The sequence below is a fragment of the Sander lucioperca genome, chromosome 17, assembly GCF_008315115.2.
Source record: "Sander lucioperca isolate FBNREF2018 chromosome 17, SLUC_FBN_1.2, whole genome shotgun sequence".
NCBI classification, from domain to species: domain Eukaryota; kingdom Metazoa; phylum Chordata; class Actinopteri; order Perciformes; family Percidae; genus Sander; species Sander lucioperca.
This window is the reverse complement of record NC_050189.1, coordinates 20714637-20737740: the sequence shown is the minus strand read 5'-3', so window position 1 is coordinate 20737740 and position 23104 is coordinate 20714637. Positions and strand designations below refer to the sequence as shown.

Here is a 23104-nt window from a genome sequence, read left to right as displayed (position 1 = left end):
CACACACACACACACACAGAGGCAGCAGGGTTAGAGCGGAGTCTAGATAGAGGAACAGGTCATTAACAGGAGCACTAGGAACAACAGGTTAACTAGAAACGAACAAAGATTACTGAGCCAAGTTACCACACTGGTAGGTGTAACGATCTGGCGCCGATGGGACGATCAGCCCGGGTATATGTACTGCAGAGGTGAATCATGGAATTCGCTGCAGCAGGTAGAATGATGAACGGCCTCGCCCCTTGACCTACTTCCCATAAGCCACGCCCCTTGACCTACTTCCTGGTGGAGACTAAACTCAGGGGAAAGGGAAGAGAACAAACACAGGAAGGGGAAGAACAGCTGCCCCATAACAAGCAGATGAAGACGAGGTTATTGAGAAGCTAGCGTTTCTTTCTCAACAAGAGTCTCTATCTTATGAGGATAGAAGTGAATATACGAAATTACTAAATAAATTAGATGACATTTATAAATCAAAAGCTAAGGGAGCCTATATAAGGTCGAGAAAACGATGGATGGAAGAGGGTGAACAAAACTTCTTATTTCTTTAGACTTGAAAAGAGTAAAAATGTTACTGTAATGGCTACTGTAGATCAAATTAAGGTGGAGGGGAAATTATTGAAGATCCAAGAGAGTTAGTCATCCACTGCTACTAAATCCTTCATGGACTCTATCAGCCATTGTAGAACCATAGAAGAAGACAGAGACTATTGTGATGGTAACAAAGCCCAAGAGGAGGTTTTGAAGGCGATTAAAAATCTCAAAAACAACAAGAGCCCAGGGTGTGATGGTATAACTGTTATAAATGTTTGATGAATTACTAACTCCCTTTCTAGTAAAGGTTTTCTCAGAGAGCTTAGAGAAAGAATTTTATTCCAAACTATATCTTCTCTAAAATCGGTGGCCTGAATTTTCTGTTATTATGCAATTATAATATTAGCAAAATCCCAATCAAACTGTCCAATTTACATCAACACTTTTGGCTTGGTCGCTCTTATTTAAACATAACTTATCACCTCATTGATATTACATTTGGCATAATAACGACATTCTCTTCAAAAAGAAGTCTTTATTTTTTAAAATCTGGTACAGGAATAATATTTTACTGGTTGGCCAACTCTATGACACAAATGACAGAATTTTTTGCGGAAATTTCAAATTCCTGTTTCGGTTAAGAGTATGCAATTAGATATTATCTGATAGTGCTGTGGGGAGTTTATTTTTACTAAAAATAAAACAATTAGGACTTTATAACTAAAAGATATTGTTACTATTCCTGATATAATCCCATATTGGAACAGTTTAATAGAGAATGTCAATAGAGAAAAACATTTGGTCTTTGCCTTTCAAATATATGCTGACTAATAAAGTGAGAGAAGTTACGTTTAAATTAATTCACAGACCCAGCAAAGTGTGTGCTTAAGCGGTATTTAAACCAGATATGGAATCTGAATGCTCTTTCTGTAAAAGGTCAGATGAAGATATTTCCCATTTATTTTGGAAATATTCCTACACAGAAACATTCTGGTCAGACGTCCTTCAATTTATCCAAACCTATTAACGGACTTCTCATTTTGTTTTAAGGAAGTTTCCTCTGGTGTGGTGGAGCTTAAGACAGACAAGGAAGGGAAATATTTCATAATTAATCTTTTATTTCTACTCTCTAAACATCACATCCATAAATGTAAGTTCAGGGTCTCTAAACCTTTCTTCCCTGTGTTTGAGAGTGAAGTCAATGAATATCTAGACTTTATAAGATATTCAAAGAACTGTAAAAGTCTGAAGACTGTGCAGTATATATATATATATATATATATATATAGGTCCAGTTCATAGCATCACCTACAGTTAGAAGAGTGTATATATATATATATATATATATATATATATATATATATATATATATATATGTATATATATATATATACAGGGCATGAAGTTAACTTTTTTGACCACCAGTCCCTGTGGCAGGTGGATTTTTAAATCCACCTGCCACAGGGACTTTTTACCAGCCACTTTTTTTTGTGTCATAAAGGTGAAAAACAGGAAGTGCTGTGTCTCTATGATCCTGTCCTGTCCTATTGATGGTAGCCTACTCGTGGACATTGCGCCGTCATCACGTGCTGTAGTAGGGGGGCCCGCCTTGATAATCCTGCATAGGGGCCCGGTGTTGGCTCGTTACGCCACTGATATAAGAGATGAGATGACTGACAAAATCAGGAGTAGCCTACGCCACCACAACAACAACAACAACAACAACAACAAAACACTGGTGAATGCGCACCATAACACAAGAATTTTTTTGTATAGTTCTAAAAAATAAAAAAATAAATAAAAAAGGAAACTTGTTTTGGGGAGAATAATACTTATTACTATTAATTAATTACTCTGGGCTGGGATTTCCTAGGAACCAAAAAGGCTCAGGATGCTGCAAATGTTGGTAAAATATGAAAAAGGCTGGTGGATTTAAGACACAAAATAAGAATGTATTGAATGAATCAAATATGAACATACTGTCAGTGGCTTGTTAATCTTTACATTGTTAGTTAATTTCCTATCCTGGCCTGGGACACACATTCATACGGTTTAATAAAGTACTTATTGGACTTTAACTTATCATTACACTTACAATAACGTAGCTGTCCTCAATTTAGGTCATCCTGTACGTCTCATCTGCGTTTTTTCCTGCATCCACCGTGTGCGTTTGTGTGTGTGTCTGTGTGTGTGTTTGTGTGTGTGTGTGTGTGTGTGTGTGTGTGTGTGTGCGTGTGTATGTGTTTGCGTGTGTGTGTAATTGTGTGTGCGCGTCAGTCGCGGGGGAAACGGAGCAGCCCCGCCCGCTGCAGAGAGCCGACAGTATTGAAACAGCAGCAGCTTCAGTGACAGCGTACATTGATGTTAAAATGTCTACATGTTGGCAGGACGGTCTGAAATGTTTTGACGGTCTTTCGCTGTACGTTTTGTTGATAAATATGAGATGTTCAAGTCACACACACGTCTCATCTTCATATCAGAAACTAGGAAATTAACTTCACCCGTTCTCACTCCCGCTTGGTCAGTGGCTGCACGTGGGATGCTGGGATTGTGTGAGTATTGAAAATGCGATAGGGGGCCCCGGCTGTCAATCAATGTCTTCCAGTGATGCAGGCCCCTGATTGGACCAGGCCCGTAAGAAACGGCGTACCCTGCTTACCGATAGTTAGGTGTCTGAATCACTCAATTCTCATTGGCTACCCGCGAACGTGGCAGATTGACAGTTTCACCCGCCAATCACAAAAGTTACCCGCATTTGGCGGGTGGGGCCCTGTGTATATATATATATATATATATATATATATATATATATATATATATATATATATATATACACACACTCTTCTAACTGTAGGTGATGCTATGAACTGGACCTCTTGATCTTGATTGCTGGACTCCTCAGACTCCCTGCCTGGGATATGATTTCTTTATGTATTTATGTTGTAGTTGTGTATGTGTACCTGTATGTGTTGTTTGTAACTGCAAATGCTTTCTATTAATTAATATATATTTTTTTCATTCCGGGAAGGCGGCGCTGCATTTGAAAAGAGAAGCCAAACCTACGTCAGGCGTTCGTCCAATCAGCTGCCGTCCAAGGGCGTGGAGCACATAGACAGTATATAAGAAGGTGGAGCAGCAACATGGATGTATGACGTCGCGACGCCGCCCTTCAGTCTTGTCGGACAAATGGATCTGCACAAGACAACTGTATACAGTCCTGACACACAGCACGTCGCCGCCATATTAGAACAGAGAACTACGGTGTGTTGGACGCTGATAACCCGGGCAGGGTGAGGCGGTCTCTTCCTCTCGGACTCTAAGTCTTCATTAATGGTATGTGTGAATCCTATTATGTGTATAATGTTAGTTAAAGTGTGAACACGGTGTGAGTATGAAGTGTGTTTGTTCTGTGTTTATAGCGTGACGCGGTGAGGCTCGTCTGAATATCTCTCATAGTAAATTACTACTATTACTTACTGACTAGTAGCCTACGGGTCTTAGTCTCTGGGTGTTATGGTGTATATTGGTAGTTTCATGGTATTGGTTGTATCCTTAAATGTATTCTTATGTTGTATTAAAGGGGAGCTGGAGCAGAGTGTTAAGGCCTATATACCGCTGATTTACATTTAGATTGTCCTTCAGATGACGCAGCTGTCCTCCTGTAACCTGAGCTGTAAGTCCCGCCCTCCGTGCAAACACAAACCAGACTGGCTGCCAGCCCCTCCCTAAAAACTGTAACCTGAAGAACTTATACTTGATATTACCATAGACAGTATAGGACAGGGGTGACCAACCAGTTAGGTATAAAGAGCCACAAAAAAAAACGCACCATAGGAAAAAGCCACACAACACATGCACGTCCACACTACAACAGCAACAGTGTCTTCCAGATCTGATGACATCATGTCATAATACATAGCAGTTTTCATAGTTTTTTTTTCTCACTTAGATTGACTCAGTGAGAAACCTGACAGTCTTTGTTATCCACAATCCTTTTCAGGTCTTGCTTGAACTCGGTTGTGGCCACTCGAAGCAACTCTCTCACTCATCTGTTACTAAAGGGGCTTTCAAACAGTCAGATTCAGCAGTGAAAGGGTTAACGAGGAAGGTGATCTGTGGCTGCTGTTTATCCTCAGGTTGCAGAATCTGTCCTCAAAACTCTGCTGCATTATTTTCCATTTTAAAATAATTGGCGAATGTATTGGCAGATGCATTCAAATGTGTTTTTTTTTTTTTTTTACTTATCTGAAATACTGTTTCAGAAAAGTTAAAAACAACAATCAACCAATGACACAGCCCCCAGCCACACAGTAAGAGCCTCACAGGAGCAGGCAAAGAGCCGCATACGGCTCAAGAGCCACAGGTTGGCCACCCCTGGTATAGGATATTACACACTCCGGTACAGTAGGTGCAGTAGTATGCACCTAATTTGGTTGCGACCCGCCATTAAACGCAGAAAAGAGTTTTTGTCTGGCCGGCAAATGCAGACCAGAAATATCCAGAGTCAAGAAGACATCACAGCCACCGACTGCTACCTAGTCCTAGCGTCGATGAAACTAGTGAGGGGCGAAGCCTCTGAAGCATCTTCCTGATTGTATCGCAAAATGATCCAAAGCATCAAAAACAACAGAGTGACATCTGGTGGTCAGTCAGCAGAAATGACAGCGGCTATGACCTCGACACAGCCAAACCAAGCTACAACATGAACACAGGACAGACAGAATGGACACATGCATATGACATGACTGAACTTGAATTAAATGACATGAACAGGACATGACTGAATTAAAAATATAAAGCCTATGTTTGAATATAACATAATATAAATTACTGTGATCAGGATTTGAATGTAAGTATGTTTAATTAGGCTAAATATGGATTCAATGAACTGCAGCAACAATTCCATCTTCTACCGCTACGTAGAATTATGTACAGGTGTATGTAAGTAGGCTAATTTCCATTAAAAGGCTAATCAAATAAATTGCAAGTCACGCTTCCAACCAGTGTGCTGTATAGAATTCATAAAGCAGGGTATGAGGTGGGGTTTCTGTGGGTTCTGGGTGTGGAGGGTAATGAGGAGGCAGATGAGGTGGCAAAGAGAGCAGTGCAGGAGGAAAGAGTTCAAATCAATGTGCAGTATGGGTCACCAGATTACGCAGAAATAATTATTAGGTCAGTAAAAGAAAGGTGGCAAAATTTATGGGATTGTGAAAGGAAGGGGAGAACGTATTATTCAGTACAAAGAATGGTAGAGAAAGAAAGATGTGCTTATAGATGTAAGAGAAGAGATGCAGTAGTTTTATCCAGATTGAGGCTTGGGCATTGTGGGTTGAGGAGTGGGCTGGCTCTGATTAGTAAACATCCTGATGGAAAGTGTGAATGTGGAGACAAGGAAACAGTGAAGCGTGTATTAGTGCAGTGCAGGAAGTACTCTCCTCAGAGGAAGAAACTGTTCAGAGAACTGGGTGCAACTGGAGGAACTGTTTTTACTTTATGCACTTTATTGAATTTGGACAGTTGGAACAAATTGAAGAAACTGATGGAGTACTTGCAACGTATTGGAGTATATAAAAATATATAGATAATTACTTTTAATTAAGTTGTGAATAGCGATTAGAGAACAGCGGAGGGCAGCAATACGCCATAGATACGTCTAGTCTGCCGGGAAGTAGAAGAAGTAGTAGTAGTAGTAGTAGTAGTAGTAGTAGTTGTTGGTACACGATCCGTTCTGCCTGCACGATCCGTTCTGCACATGCGTGGTTGTACGAGGATTTATGACACTGCACGATCTGTTCCACGCTTCCGGTCGACAGCCAAGCTAACGTTAGTTTAGCTAACAGCTAATTCGGCTAACTGCTAGCTGAGACAGCATGTAATAACTATAAAAGACCCTCAAAATAAAACGTGAAAATAAACGTTGACATATATAACAAACACCTAACACATATAACAGCTGTTACGTCAGTTCTACTTTACTTGTGCTCATTTAAAATACAATCACTCAATACTTGTCTGTATTGTTATTACTGTGAAGTCTTAATTTAGCTGTAGCTGCTTTTCCCATTACGTTTGAATTAACGTTATTTTAGACTGAATCTAGCTGTCAGCTAGCAGTTAGCCGAATTAGCTGTTAGCTAAACTAACGTTAGCTTCCCGGTGGAGGCTAGCCATAGGCTAGCGTGGAACAGATCGTGCAGGTCGTATGGATACGTAAAACAGTATTATCTTGCGCATGTGCAGAACGGATCGTGCAGGCAGAACGGATCGTGTACCGACAGTAGTAGTAGAAGTGTGCTTTGCGGGAGTGATACAAGCTTTGGTGCCTCGGTGTCAAACAGCCATCACTGGATGAAACTATCTAAATATATATTACTATATTATACTTGTCGGTACACGATCCGTTCTGCACATGCGCAAGATAATACTGTTTTACCGAGGATACGACCTGCACGATCTGTTCCACGCTAGCCTATGGCTAGCCTCCACCGGGAAGCTAACGTTAGTTTAGCTAACAGCTAATTCGGCTAACCGCTAGCTGACAGCTAGATTCAGTCTAAAATAACGTTAACTCAAACGTAATGGGAAAAGCAGGCTACAGCTAAATTAAGACTTCACAGTAATAACAATAAAGACAAGTATTGAGTGATTGTATTTTAAATGAGCACAAGTAAAGTAGAACTGACGTAACAGCTGTTATATATGTTAGGTGTTTGTTATATATGTCAACGTTTATTTTCACGTTTTATTTTGAGGGTCTTTTATAGTTATTACATGCTGTCTCAGCTAGCAGTTAGCCGAATTAGCTGTTAGCTAAACTAACGTTAGCTTGGCTGTCGACCGGAAGCGTGGAACAGATCGTGCAGTGTCGTAAATCCTCGTACAACCGCGCATGTGCAGAACGGATCGTGTACCGACAATACTGTCAGAGAGAACAGTGTGGGGAGACGACAGCAGAGCGCCTCTCTGCAAGACTGTATGGCTGCAGCCTGGAGCGTCCCATCTCATGCCGTCCCGTCTCATGCCGTCCCGTCTCATGCCGTCCCGTCTCATGCCGTCCCACAGAAAGAAACCATATTTTTCTGCAACCATAAATTGCTCTAGGTATAGAGTTATAATATTCGCTAACAAATGTCAACCAACGCTGATGCAGGTTTCATCAAATGTACGTTAACATCAGGGACACAACAATAACATCCAGAAATCAGCAAACTATATGTATGGCTAAAATTGTTACTTTAACAGTTTAAACGTTTTTCAATTGATTGCAACAAACGTGCCATAGGCGTCGATTTCGGTGTGGGGACAGTGGGGACCTGCCAGATTTCATCATGAGTCATTTTGTACCCACCACTTTTTTTTGAAAACCTCTAGCTCAATTTAGTTAAAAAAAAGTCCAACACATATAATTCTTGAGCGACAGATGCAAAAAAAATCTCTCTCTGTCTCTCTCTCTCTCTCTCTCTCTCTCTCTCTCTCTCTCTCTCTCTCTCTCTCTCTCTCTCTCTCTCTCTCTGCTCTCTCTCTCTCTCTCTCTCTATCTCCTCTCTGTCTCTCTCTCTCTCTCTCTCTCTCTCTCTCTCTGTCTCTCTCTCTCTCTCTCTGTCTCTCTCTCTCTCTCTCTCTGTCTCTCTCTCTCTCTCTCTCTGTCTCTCTCTCTCTCTCTCTCTCTCTCTCTCTCTCTCTCTCTCTCTCTCTCTGTCTCTCTCTCTCTCTCTCTCTCTCTCTCTCTCTCTCTCTCTCTCTCTCTCTCTCTCTTTCTCTGCCTGTCAGGACATTCTGCTTAACGTGAAAAAGCTTAACGTGGTTTAATGTACCTGAACAACGATCAATCATCACCAAATTCCTCATGGCCATATCTTATAATGAACACTTAAGCCTGTCAAAAGAACTAAACCGAAATCCAACGATTAAGTTCTCACATTAACATTTTCTTCTTCATTGGCGCCTATGGCGAGGAAAAAGCTTGTACCTAAACAATGATCAATGATTACCATATGTCTCTCTCATATTGCTCATAACCACTGAAATCTGTCAAAAAATCTAACCAGAAATGTGGTGATGATTGGTCGTTGTTTAGGTACATTAAACCACGTTTAGCTTTTTCACGTTAGGACTTATAAAGCCCATGAGAACCGTGGGGAGTCAACCCACAGCCGCTCCGCTGCCCTGCTGAAAATGTGAATCAGAAACGCGTCAGATGTCAGATAACTTCCATAATAATTGCACTTTGGGTTGGATTTTTTGACAGTTTTCAGTGGTTATGAGGAGCAATATGAGAGAGACATTTGGTAATCATTGATCATTGTTTACGTACATTAAACCACGTTTTTATTCATTAGCTACAGGACTGCGTCTTTCAAACATGACCTGCTCGAAAGAGAAAAACAAAATGAATGCGTCATTGTACCCAGCACTTCTGGAAATGTACTTCCAAATTTGCGTCTCTGTCACCAACACATTTCAAACCAAACTGACGCCCATGAACTTACCCGTATCTCCATCTGGAAAATAATTCGATTTCGTATTTTTGACCCTCTGAACGTACCGTTGGACACGCCTCGGCATGAGACGGGACGGCGTGAGACGAGACAGCTTGGGACGGGACAGCTTGGGACGCTCCAGGCTGCAGCCATACCCGCCTCCCTCTCTGTCAGATCTCATGGCTCCATTTCTGCTCCTGTTGATCCTTCTGACTGAAGCAGCTTCTGGTAAATATCAGCTGTTATTGTGAAAAGATTGATGGACAATCTTAGTAATGTTTATTCATGTCATTCAGTTAGCCTCTAAAGGGGAGATATTCATCACAACACCGCGGCCAGCCAGACTCGGAGGCCTGGGGCGATACGGTCTGTTCCCCCGACGTTACTGCCGTTAGCACCGTTATCACCCGGTGCTGGAGTTAGTGCTGGCTGGGTTCGGGTGGATGTTGTAGACCTAACCTTAAAACGGCTAGCGTTCCCTACCGAGCATTAGCATGAGCTAACGCTCACGTTACTTGTCAACGCAGCACGTTTGGACAATTCCTAGGTTAATAACACGTGTTATACGTTCTCTGGGACATGTTGTCATGCTAACCGAATGTGTCTCTAGCTTTAAACAAGCTACCGTATACCGGTGGTTAGCTGCTAACGAGGGTAAATCGCTATTTTATACCACTAACAAGGCTCAACATATCACCACACTACAACGGTAACATAATGAGGGTCCATGCATGTAAACAGAAGCATTGAGAACTTTGTAAGTGTACAGACAGTTTATTAAAGAGCGATTATAAAGACAGGAGGTGTTTCTCAATGTCAAGGAAGGATCCTTCGAAGCCAGAATTTGGAGGATGCTACGTCGTCAACGTCCGTCGAAGGACTGTTCCAATGCCGAGGACCCTCCGAATTCCACCGAGGACTGAGTCCTTCGTTCGGAGATTTTCCCATAGACAGCAAAGGATACATTGCACAATACAGATATCTGAAATAAATATCCAGTATATCTACTAAATGTTAAAACAGCTTGCCTGTAATGAGCTGTGTTGTGATTGGTGGATTTAAACAATAGGAAACAGATGTTTTAAACCACCGTGGTGCTGCAGTCACACACACACACACACACACACAAATACACACATATATATATATAAAAGTGGTGCGAGACCCCCCCCCCCCCCCCCTTTTCAGATGGGAAAAGAGACATTAGTTTTGCAGTTAGCTTATGTAAATATATGTTTGTGGAAGTATAATTTTCAAGGATTATTAACCTGGTGTGTACGCTGCATTTATCAATGTACGACCATTCTTACGCTCTGATTGGTGTGATACGAACGTGTCATTAATCACACGTGAAGCCTGTCGTAAGAGGATTTCTGCGCTGGTTTCTACGTCAGGTTGATAAACGAGGACCCTGGAGTCTGTTCTGTTTTAGAGACGCTGACTGAGGAAGAGATCAGATCAGATGTTTAAATCTGAGAATATGAAGACGTGTAGATAGTTAGACCTGAACTATTGATTAGAAGTTGATCAGCTTCATGTGTCTCAACAACAGCTGTTGACCTCGTGGTAATAAAGTCTCCTGTGATATCTCTGCAGTTGAGACAGATCAGTGAACGTCTCCATCAGGTGAGACTCTACAGAGACCTTCTGCAGGGACACACCTGTAGACAACTGTTGAAACATGACTATTTATTATTAATAGTAGTTGTTTATTATTTTTCAGACCTGATTGAGGTAACAGTGCAGCCTGGAGATGATGCCATTCTGCCATGTCAGGCTGCTGGTTCCTCCATCAGAGCTGCAGAGTGGACCAGACCTGACCTGGAGCCAGAATACGTCCTTTTCTACAGAGATGGACACCAGGATACAACCTACCAGCATCCATCCTTTAAGGACAGGGTGGAGCTGGTGGACAGAGATCTGAAGGACGGAGACGTGTCTTTAATTCTGAAGAATGTGAGCAGCATCGACAACGGGACATACGAGTGTCGAGTTGAACCAGCTGCTTCCAGACGTAGAAAGAGATCCATCATCGACTCTGAGCCAATCAGAATCATCCGTCTGCAGGTTACAGAGCCAGGTGAGTGAGTCTCTGTGTGTTTTTTCTTTTTTCTTTAATTTTTAAGATCAATTTTGTATTGTTTTTATATTTTTGACCAGCCGGTGCATACACCGAGACAAAGGCTATTTTCCTATTTATTTTCTATCTTTTCTTTAACAGAACATGTGTTGAACAGATAATGGATCACTATATAATAGAACTATATAAATTACTCCTGGTGTGGGACATTCACACACATCTAAAGAGCAATGTTAGAACCATTTCCTTCTTTTCACATCAATATCAACTAAAGAAATGTGATTTAGGTTTTTGGTGTCGTCCCTCCACGCCCTACTTTCTCCTTGCAGGTGTTGCATATTGTAAACTTGTTATCTTCTGCACACACGCTGAAGAATTCCCAAACAGCTGACATGTTGCAGGTTAATTCACCAGGTTCCTACATGTGGAGAATAGCGCCGACACGATTCACACCGCGAGCGGGTACGCACGACACACGGAGGAAAAGTTGTGAGAAAGGAGAAAGAGAGCGTGCCGTGGCGTCCGTGCCGTGGCGTCCGTGTGTGCGTGCGTCCTTGAGAACTGTAACTGGTATAACTTATGTTGTCAGTTAATTGGAGCGTTGACCAGCATGAAATCACCATATGTCAGACTGACCTGCCGGTCGCCGGTCATGGCCGAGCACGTGAAAACCGGCCAGTACCGGTCACCAGCCGCTCTATCGGTGCATCTCTAACAAAAAGTTAAATATACCCCCTAACCCTCTGAGACCGCAGGTGATGAAGACTGCTCCACTATCACACATTTACTGACTCAGATGTTTTATTATCTTCAGGTTCTGAGGATGGAGACTCCTTTCCTGGAGGCCGATACCGATACCTTGGACTGGCTGCAGGTGTTCTGGTTCTTGTAGCTGTTGCAGTGGTTGGTGTCCTGATGTATAAAAGACATAAGGACAAGAGATCAGGACAACATATGTTGGTGCGTGGTGTTTTCGTAGTGGATATGACACATTCCTTTGGTGTGGGAGACCTGGGTTACATTCCCACTGCGATACCAACCAATGTGTCCCTGAGCAAGACACTTAACCCCTAGCAGGCAATAAGTTCACCTGACAACTCTCAGAGCTCTTTACATATTATAATAATAATAATAATAGTAATAAAAACAACCGTATTTACACAATAAGCAACATTATATGAACAGACAGTATGTATATACAGATGAGTGAGGGTGTCGATCAAATTAAGTCACAATCTTGGATATCAAATAAAAAAATGGAATCGTCAATACTGCCACGTCTCCGTGTCACGGCCGGTCGGCTTGTCAAGCGGAAAAACACGCACGTGTTAAAGTGCTGCCAGTCAGTTAACCTCTTAGCTACAGCCAGTGAGAAGTTACCATGGCAACTGGAGATGCTGGAGACCCATTGCCAGAACTTAAGCCCCCTCCTCTTTCACTGAAGTCGCTGGTGTGGAAGTATTTTGGATTTCCAGTGACTTATGTATAAAAAAGCCACAGTTTGCAAGCTCTGCTATATGCGTGTACCATATTCTGTGTGTTTACCATTACACATTAGCCTCACAGCTAGCGGATATTCCTTCTGCTTACAGCTTAAGCTTAGCTGACAAAACCGCACGGTTGAGTTTCAGCCTGCATGAACGTTCTGTAGCCTAAACAGAGCAGCTTATATTGGTTATATTACAGAGAGCAACAAGTTAGCAGACTGCCGTCCACTGAGTCGCCCTCTCTGCTATCGGTCTCCTCAGCTGCTGTGCTGGCTCGATGGTGTTTAAGCCCCCAACTAAGCCTTCAAGGCAGCACTGCAACCGTCGTCTTCAACCGTAACCATTGCCTAATCCTGCAGCTTCAGGTTTATAATGGAGGTGCTCTGCTGTCGATGCTGCGGCAGATGTGTCCCATTGCTGCTCCGTGTATTTCTGCCGTAGTTTTGTGTTTCCACCTCCGATGTAGAGCAGCGTGCAGCCGCTTCCCTAAACTTTGTCTCATTCAGAGACCAGAGTCTCAAACAGGGCTCTGAGTCTGTCAGGAGGTCTGAGATCTACCGTCTCAGCAGAGATATCACGTAATGCACAGCAGACTATGGTACAGGTAGATTATTTTCTGAAATATTGTGACTTAATTCTTGTAATAGCCTATTATCACTTTATTTTTCTCAAAATATCACGACGACTCCAAATCTCAGAGCACAGATGAGATACATTTTGAATGTGCACAAAGTTTTGAACATGAGCAGAAATCTTGCTCAAACACATCTGAAATATTTGGCTTTATTAATCCATTAAAATAAATTCATGTATCATTGAGATGAATAATTGTCATATGCACATTTAAGGAGGTTACTTCCTCAACAAAAGACGCAAAAGAGAAGGGAGGAGTAAATGATGCCTCTAGAGGCTACATGTGTGCTGACTCAGATAGAATTAGAAAAGTCGATCTACAGGAGAATAAATAGATGAAAGTAATACAGAATGCCTGACAGCCTTACTGTAATATATTCCATTATGTTTTTAGATTTAGATTGTAATCTATGTTTCCCTTCACATAAAGATATTTCCAGCATACATTGATTCAGAAAAAGGTAGAAATAGGTGCATAAACATTCACCTGAATGCAGGAAAGGAAGCGTTTAATGCCCAGACCCCCCCCCCCCATCATAAGTCACCATGCACACAAATCTGGAAACAAACGCAAAACTCAATCTCGCCTAGGGCAACCAAAGGGCTAGAGCCGGCCCTGCACGTGACGCGTTCGTCCAATCAGCTGCAGGTTTTAATTTTTTGTTCTGAGACACTTTTTGGACCAACTCGGGGACACTGATCAGTCCAACTGCCTTTTCTGCCGACGTTGGGCCGTCTGGTCGGTGTGTCTGCAGCTTAACACTGATGTGCCCAGGGTTACACCAGCTGTTCTTCACAAACATCGTAATTCCCACCACCCTTCCTCTTCCTCTGCTCTCCTGTCCACTCTCACAAGTTGACAAGCCATCCAGTGTGACCAGTGAGTCTGGTCTACTCTATGAATCCCACATACTTTTTAAAGTAAAAGTAGTGTTAGTACAAAGACATTTTACTTGAGTAAAAGTTCTGTTACTTCTGTCATGTTGTTATACCAGTCGGCATATCGCATTTGTTGTATCTCTCTCTCTCTCTGTCTCTCTCTCTCCTCGCTCTCTCTCTCTCTCTCCCCCTCTGTCTCTCTCTCTCTTGCTCTCTCTCTCTCTCCCTCTCTCTCTCTCTTGCTCTCTCTCTCTCTCCCTCTCTCTCTCTCTTGCTCTCTCTCTCTCTTGCTCTCTCTCTCTCTCCCTCTCTTGCTCTCTCTCTCTCTCTCTCTCTCTCTCTCTCCCTCTCTTGCTCTCTCTCTCTCTCTCTCTTGCTCTCTCTCTCTCTCCCTCTCTTGCTCTCTCTCTCTCTCTCTCTCTCTCTCTCTCTCTCTCTCTCTCTCTCTCTCTCTCTCTCTCTCTCTCTCTCTCTCTCTCGCTCTCTCTCTCTCTCTCTGTCTCTCTCTCTCTCTCTCTCGCTCTCTCTCTCTCTCTCTGTCTCTCTCTCATATGCTCTAGCATATGACCTGTGGAGGCATCTGCTTCATCTCTTTTGCACTTGTTGTTTACAAAGGTCCTAACTGGCACTCTTTATGTCTGAGCGTGCCATTTTGTTTACTTCCATTTTATTTTGATTGTTTGGTTTTTTAATTTCCATTTTATTTATTGTTTTTGGTTGTTTTGTTCACTTATTGTGGATATTTAAAATGTCTTCCAGTTCCAGTGTTTAATATTCTTTAGACATAAAAGTGTATTGGTCTTTGAAAAGGTGTACCTGCATTATTATTATTATTATTATGTCATTATCATTATATTAGATGAAAATGGTCTCAGAACGACAATATTATCACAATCATTTCTGGGACAATTCATCGTGTGTCATCATGTGTTATGATGACAGGCCGATACGTCCATTTAACTGATACTAATGCTGCTAATGCTTGCTAGCTACACAGCTGCCAAGATTGTCATATCTCTGTATGAGTTCTTTATGTTTCACTTTCTGTACTTTAAATCAGTTTTTTATGTTGCACTGCACTTTATTTCACCTCTTGAGTTTTATTCTGTGAATAAATATGTTACGATTTAAAAACGTTTCCTTTTTATTTATTTTTTGAATGAAGTGGTTGTTATGGATCAATGCCGCCCAATTTAGGGCCCGCGGGCCAAGTTTGGCCCGTCATTACATTTGACATGTTCATTCTTATTCCCCTCTTATTTTGAAATTGCTGTAAAATCTTAACCGTGATAACGACGAAATGTATTTGTGCAGCTAAGAAGTACTTAATCCGAGTTTTATGGCGATGTAAAGCCCCGTGCTGGTAAACTTCCTTATTATATTATATCACATACGTTAGTTTATCTACAAAGTTATTCTTCAACTTTTATTTTTGGCCCGTGGCCGTCCATCTTGATATATTTTGTCCCTTCGTATGAAAGAAAGTAGGCGCCTCTCTTCTGGATCAACACAAGTATATTTCCAGGATGTAGCCTGATGTCCTGGTGGGAAATCTGGAGCAGGAGAAGTTAACCCTCTCCTTGATATCATGTTTATGGAGAACCAGGACATGAGTCGGGGGGGGTCCAACGCCACGGCCGAGCGCAGTAACGTGTAGTTCCATGTTTTGAGAGGTGACGTCAGGCTCGGTATCTCCACGTACCTCCGTATGTAGTCACGGAGTAGATTTAACTCAGAAACATAAAATGGTCTTCAGGGGTGAGAGACAGTGACTATGAAAGAGATGAGATCTGATATTAAACTTTTAATGAAGGCTTAGCGAGGTTTTGTAACAACGCTCAAAAGTACTTTTACTTTAAATACATAAAACAAATTGACTCTATATGTGATACTTCAGATTAAAGTCAAATGTAGATCAGTTCAAATGTTCTTTAATTAAAAAAAAGCAGATTGTTTTAATGTCAACACAAGTTTTAATGTTTGACATGGATGTTAATCTGTGATTAATATTTATTAGAACAAATACCAATACATACACACATATATACTGTATACATATACACTGTATACATATACATTTAATATACACAAAATATTTTAATCATGCAATACATACTGTTAATGTAGATATTTAATGTTGACAGTAGACTGGCTTTGCAGACACACACACAAAGAGACACACACACACAGACACACACACACACACACACACACACACACACACACACACACACACACACACATGGACTGGTCTTGTTCACACTAAGACACAGCAAAGAATGGACTTTTTAAAGTAACTGCTGGTTTTTAACCCTCCTGTAGTCTTCCCCGTCGACCATGATGCAACTTTTGGTTTTTCTGGGTCAAAATGTAAAAAACAATCCCAACATTTTGGTCGTCTTTTTCGACATTTGTCACTTTTTTGAAGTTTCTGTCAATATTTTTCTGCGCTTTTTTGACATTTTTTTAAGCTTTTCCCATGTTTTTGTCACTTTTCTGGACGTTTTTGTCAACCTTTTTTGACATTTTTTCCTACATTTTTCAACGTTCTATTACACATTTTTCTTTACATGCTATACAATTGAATAAAACACCCAAATTCAATGAAAGTAGTGAACTGATCATATATTTAACTTGTGAAGAGCGTCGTATGGAACCATCCACGTTATTTTGGTTTAAAATTTGGTTGAAAGAAACAATAATTTCTGATATAGAAACTTTTAGAAAATGGGTCAGATTTGACCCGAGGACACCAGGAGGGTTAACGCCAATAACAAAATGCTCCAAATGTTTTATACTGCTTTTATTTAACATGTTTTAACTTGCTGTATTATTATTATTATTTATGATTATATATTATTATCTGCTGGTTCTGAGTCTCAGAAAAAGACAATCAGAAAAACAGTTCCAACTACCAGTAAGTTACTCTGGATAACACTAGAGAGCACTGGACACATTTCCAAAGACAGACTGCTGAGACATTTTAGTTGAATTTAAGTGTCGGGGCATCCCTCCACCGTCTGTCTATTGCGTATCCAAGACAGCCGTGCCGCGATTGGATTTCATAAGGGTAAATTGTTAAATTGTTACAATGTAATTCTAATCTGCTTTAAGAATAAGCATATATGTTTATTTATTATGTTTGTTTTGTCCATATGTGCTCGTGCTGTGTTCCCCAAAGTGGTAGGCCCGGTCTCAGCTGCTACAATGAGTTTTTCTTTTTTTGTTGCCTCCACTGACTGATTGTCAAACTTGGCCTAGGCCTCTAGAGGGCACTAGCAAAGATTCTAGAGCAAATGTGATTTCTGGCACCAATAGGTAGCATACTCTTCAAATATCCCCTCGGTCCCGGTGATTTGAAATTACCCAGTGTGCTTTGCTGAATGGTCTCAATGTTTTATTGTTTTATTTCATGTGAATACTAGTTTACTAGAGGAGTAACTTAGTATTTGAAGTAATGCAGTAATGCAGGAAGTGTGCATTTAGTTTCCATGCTTATTGTGTTTCCACAACAATATTAGTGAGTAAATCTACTGAAATGGCCCCCACACCATAACAGAGGAGTGGGATGTGTAAGATGAGAATGCAGAGGTTAACTCCTGTATGTCATGGCTGTATAAAAACAATGGGTTGTACATGTTTGCTAAGTGCAAACCAGTACAGAAGGAATCAGTACAATGGTTGGGGAGGGTGATGTGGATTCTCCCAGTTCTTTTGGAGGGTCATAGAAAATGTATTGCTGGTGAAGGGAGGGTCAAGTCTGTTTTGACTAAAGATCACAAAACGCCTCCGGTGGGCCTTTAATTAAATAATGAACAGTCCCTAATGTAAAATAACAATGTAAAAAAAACGTATTATTTTAAAAGTTATAAATAGCAGAGAACAGTTGACATATCATGTGCTTAAAGAGCTGAATATTTTGATATTTGAATGTTGTTGTAGCTGAAAATATGCAGAAGTTAGAGGCGTCCAAAGAAAGTAGAAGAATAAAGAATGTGAACAATACTGTGACTGCTCCTGAATCAGCAGAACTAAAGCTGTCAGATAAATAAAGTGGAGTAAAAAGACCAATATTTCCATCTGAGATGTAGTGGGGAAAATACTCAAGTGAAGTCCAGTTCTTGAGTAAATTTCTTCAGTTCCAGTCCACCACTAACTGATTAATTAACTGAATGTGTATCTGTTGACCTCCAGGCGGCAGCGTTCTTTCATTTTAAACTTTAATCTGAAAAACCCTGACTGGGAGGAAATGGAAGTCTGGTGTCTTCACTGTGATGTGTGGCTGGCGGTGGAATAGTTGTGTTTTTTGTTAGCTGCTGAGCTTATTGGTGCGTTTTAGGGGACAGATCTCCAGGTAAACCCGCACACACTCAGGTGAACACTAACTGCTTAATGCAGACCTGATTGATTCTTGATGTGTAGTTTCATAGCGTGCAGCTACACAGTGCCTTCCTTTGAGTGTCTTTGTTTGAGTGACTGTCTCACATTTCTGTGGTTAAACAAAGGCGAGCTGTCAGAGACGCAGGTACAAAACCACCCCCTGTTCACTTCCTCTCAACTAAACCGTGGCCATCTACAGGAAGATACAGCTTGGAAAACATCAAGTCATTTCCTAATAAATCTATGACAACTTCAAATCAACATTGTGTATCAGTGTGAAAAGATAACCTTCACCTCAGGCATTAAAACAATGACCACACACACACACACACACACACACACACACACACACACACACACACACACACACACACACACACACACACACACACACACACACACACACACACGTGTTGAATCGTATTCATGTTCTTTTCCATTCAGGTGTGGGTCGTTGCTTATTTTTCCTCTCAACATTTAGTTTTTCATCTATCTTCACTTCATGTTGTGGTTTAGTTAGTTATTTTTTGGGGCTTTTCCCTTTATTGTAGTGACAGTGGATAGATGTGAAAGGGGGAGAGAGATGGGGGATGACACGCAGCAGCAAAGGGCCGCAGGTCGGAGTCAAACCCAGGCCGCTGCAGGACTCAGCCGACATGGGGCGAACGCTCTTACATGGTGAGCTAGAGGCCGCCCAAGTGCCTTTTTTTTTAAAAAACTTAATTTAAAATGAATTAATCTGCTTTATTGCAACTAAAACAAAAGCTTTTTCTCAAACTGTGTGGAGAGGAAACCACAGCACTGGGCCACAGTCACAGAGGAAGGGGGGGGGGAATTACTTAATGACATATTTCAATAAGTTTCACTTCACAAAGTGTCAGGATGGAGGAAACGTCTCTGCTGTGGCTGCTCTGTAAGTAAACTGTGAGTTTTTAAAAACTGCTGAAAGAAATACAAAATAAAAAAATGATAGTTCTTTCAGCAATTGTTGTCTTAATAATGCTCCTGAACGTAAACATAACATGAGTTTATGAGACGAAATTATGCAAATAATCTTGAAAGGTTGTGTAAATGCTTTTGCTGCCAGTTTTTAGTGCTCTTTTCATTTATTATTTAAACTTTGAATGTCTCGTATCACAAACTCAAACTAACCTGAGGTTAATTTCTCTTCAGTTCTGATCTCACTGCTGAGCTGCACAACAAGCCAAGGTCAGTACACTTTTTTTTAAAGATAGAACAGTTAGGCCCTAGGTGAGTTTAAGTGGCATGGGGGAGGTTTGCCTTTGTGTTTTGAAGTTGAAAAAACTGGTGATTCTGTTGTTGACTAGCAAGAATAACAAAAAGACACAACTGATCTGATCGGGGCATCTTTAAAAAAAAGATGGTGAACTGTGCACAGAAACTCCCCCACAATACAAAGATGGTTACCCACATCCGAACTGGTTGAAACTCTGAGTAGCTTAAGTGTAGAGATACTTGTTTTATATTGAGGTAGAAAACGAGAAAGATGAAAACATTATATACAATAAGGTAAAGATACTGGAGCATCCTGGGAGCAAGCATAAATTACTGCAAGTGGGAATTGAAAATGTAAAAGATCATCAATTAATTTTTTAACCACCAAATCCTCCTCCCTCCAGCCTCTCTGACTGTGAGTCCCAGCAGCTCTCAGCTGTTTGAAGGACAGTCTGTCTCTCTGAGCTGTGAGGAGGACGACAGCTCTGCTGGATGGACTCTGAGGAGGAACACAACCAGAAAAACCAGGACTCAGTGTGGAGATGGCTGGGGGAGACCTGCTGGTTCTTCCTGTAAAATCAGCTACATGGACCCTTTGGACAGTGGAGTTTACTGGTGTGAGTCCAGAGAGGGAGCAACCAGTAACAGCATCAACATCACTGTCTCTGGTAAGAGACTGTGGAGTCAGTATTGATGAAGCTGTGTGTGAATGGATGACATGCTGTAGTTTGTCTCTGTGTTGAGGTGGACCAGTGATCCTGCAGAGTCCTGTCCTCCCTGTGATGGAGGGAGAAGACCTCACTCTGCACTGTAAAACAAAGACGTCCTCCAACCTCCCAGCTGATTTCTATAAAGATGGCTCCTTCATCAGGACTGAGCCTGCAGGTCACATGACCATCCACCATGTTTCCAGGTCTGATGAAGGCCTCTACAAGTGCAACATCAGCAGTGATGGAGAGTCTCCACCCAGCTGGGTCTCTGTCACAGGTGAGGAGGTTACCTTTGATTTCAGGAGTTCATTCATCCAGATATTCACCTGACAGCTGATTCTCTCTACAGAGAAACCTATGACCACAGGCCCACCTCCGAGTTCGCTACCGGCCCCTGAAACAACCTCAGACCACCTCCATCTTGTGTTCAGACTGAATGAAATTTTGTGATATTGGGCCTCATTATAATAATATCTTCCTAAGTTTTCTCTTATATATGTTCTTAAGAAAAGTCTACATCGGATTCATGACGTGTTCTTAAACAACAGAATTGTTCGCACCTGTGGTCTTAGGATTGATGAATCCCACGTCTTCGTATTTGAAAGCGCGTGCCAGTTGTTCCTAATTAGCTTAAGAAAACGCCCTGCAAATTCCCATATAAGGACATGACATTTCTTGTGCACCTCCTGGGAAGCGGCAGACATTGTCGGAGTCACAGATGACTTGTACATTGCAGTGGTGGAGGAAGTACTGAATCTCAGTACAAATAAATAAATAAGTAAAAGTACAAATAACCAGAGACATATTTACTTTAGTAAAAGTAGAAGATGTCCACTACCACAAATAAGGCCTGGCTTTTATAAGAAGTTCCTATCCTAACCAGCATAAAACGGAAATATGTTGCTAGAATTGGAATGCGGTTGGTTTTATTCATGGATGTATTTTAAGACGGTTTGCAACCATGCAAGTAAGCAAATAAAGTGTGTGAAGCAGCAGACATGGGGAGGAGATGTGAAGAGGTCCAGCCAAATAAATAAATAAGATATGAACGCATCTTACGCTGCCTGGCGGAGGAGTAAACGATGCTGTGGAGAGGCAACTATGATTTAAAAACGGGAATAATAAAAAACAAACATTTTCATTTTCACTTTTACTGGAGGCTGTATTACCGAGGGTCAGCGGCGCTGCGCCTTGGAAGCCGATGAAGGATCGGCGGTGCCCCATATCTATGGTAACCAAACTTCACTGGTGAGACAAACGTGTGACGGTCGGGAAGACATTTTGGCAGGGGGAAAACTGATCAGAAAATGTAACGGAACGTTGTAGAAATGTAGTGGAGTAGAAAGTATAGATAATTGCTGCAAAATGTAATGAAGTAAAAGTCAAAAGAATGCACTATTGATTCTACTTAAGTAAAGTACAGATACGTGAAAAATGTACTTAAGTACAGTAACAAAGTATTTGTACTTAAGTTACATTCCACCACTGCATTTTGGCCCTATAAATAGTGAGATCAATCACCAAATAACGCAGGATTTAATCAGTTTAATTGCTGATGTAAATTGAAGTGTTAGTGTTTCTTTGCATACTACTACTACTACTTTTTTTCAACAAATGATCAGAAATACATTACAATACAATACTATCATTGTAAACGACTGTAGAATTAAAGAAAATGCAGTAAACAATTATTTGGAGCAAATTGTCATCACTCAAATGTGCGTAAGAGTGCTCTTGAGTGTTCGTAGATTTTGTTCTTAGCTAAGAACAGATCCAAGATAAGAAAACATTAGTGAATGTCAGAATCTTCATAAAAAGTGCGTAAGTGGGGTTTAAGAACACATTTCTTCGTAAGAACGGTTGGTGAATGAGGCCCAATGATTTTTGAGTAGGAGTGTTCGGCTGGTCGCTCCAAAAACCAGGTTAAAAACCAGGGGCGACCGCGCTTTTTCAGCTGCAGCGCCTAAACTGTGGAATGAGCTACCCCCACAGGTCAAATTGGCCCCGACCCTCTTTTAAATCCCGCCTTAAACCTCACTTGTATTCCCTGGCTTTTAACTCAGCATGAGAACTGTGTGGTCTTATGTTGTTTATGTGTTCTATGTGTTTTATATGTGTTTCTATGTTGTTCAGCACTTTGTAAACCTTTGTTTTTTAAATGTGCTATATAAATAAAATGGATTGGATTGTCAAACATCGCTTTGACGTGCCGGTATGTTGTTTGTCCTCAGAGGGTTAAGTCAGACTTAGTGGTGAGTGAATCTGGAGCAGAGGGACAGACACAGAGCTGTAGCCGAGCTTTTTTAATTCATTAACTTTATCAGTTATCAGGCTAATAAAACGCTGATACAGACGATCTGCAAACTGCCAAAAAACGTCCCGACAATCAGTCTATACCTAGAAAGAAATACAAGATGAAAGGAAACCTGATATATCTATAGTCTGGTTTTTACAGTTTACAATTATGATAATGTCATTTTGAAAGATTGTGTAAATGATTTAAATCCAGTTTTTAGCGTGTTCTTTTCATTTATTATTTAAACTTTGAGCCAAACTCCAACTAACCAAAGTGTCTTATCTCTTCAGTTCTGACCTCACTGCTGAGCTGCCCAACAAACCAAGGTCAGTAACTGTTTTCTTGTTTAGAGTACTTTCAGAATGAGGAGAGGACTATTGTGAGTGTTC

At 41.1% G+C, this 23104-nt stretch overlaps 2 protein-coding genes across 3 annotated transcripts in view; both read left to right on the top strand.

The window, feature by feature from the left end:
* Positions 1 to 23104, top strand: part of LOC116034141 (hemicentin-1-like) — a 1482957-nt gene that overhangs the window by 445686 nt on the left and 1014167 nt on the right. Inside the window, exon 14 of the mRNA XM_035993823.1 lies at positions 10738 to 11094. Within this exon, the coding sequence (XP_035849716.1) occupies positions 10738 to 11094 (357 nt within the window). The remainder of the gene's footprint in view (positions 1 to 10737; positions 11095 to 23104) is intronic.
* The window catches only part of LOC116034453 (Fc receptor-like protein 5), a 245863-nt gene continuing 242093 nt past the window's right edge, over positions 19335 to 23104 (top strand). For both annotated transcript variants that reach the window (XM_035993956.1, XM_035993955.1), the window contains exons 1-4: positions 19335 to 19386; positions 19647 to 19682; positions 20114 to 20377; positions 20454 to 20696. In XM_035993956.1, coding sequence (XP_035849849.1) covers positions 19356 to 19386; positions 19647 to 19682; positions 20114 to 20377; positions 20454 to 20696 — 574 coding nt within the window. In that variant the 5' untranslated portion in view covers positions 19335 to 19355. The remainder of the gene's footprint in view (positions 19387 to 19646; positions 19683 to 20113; positions 20378 to 20453; positions 20697 to 23104) is intronic.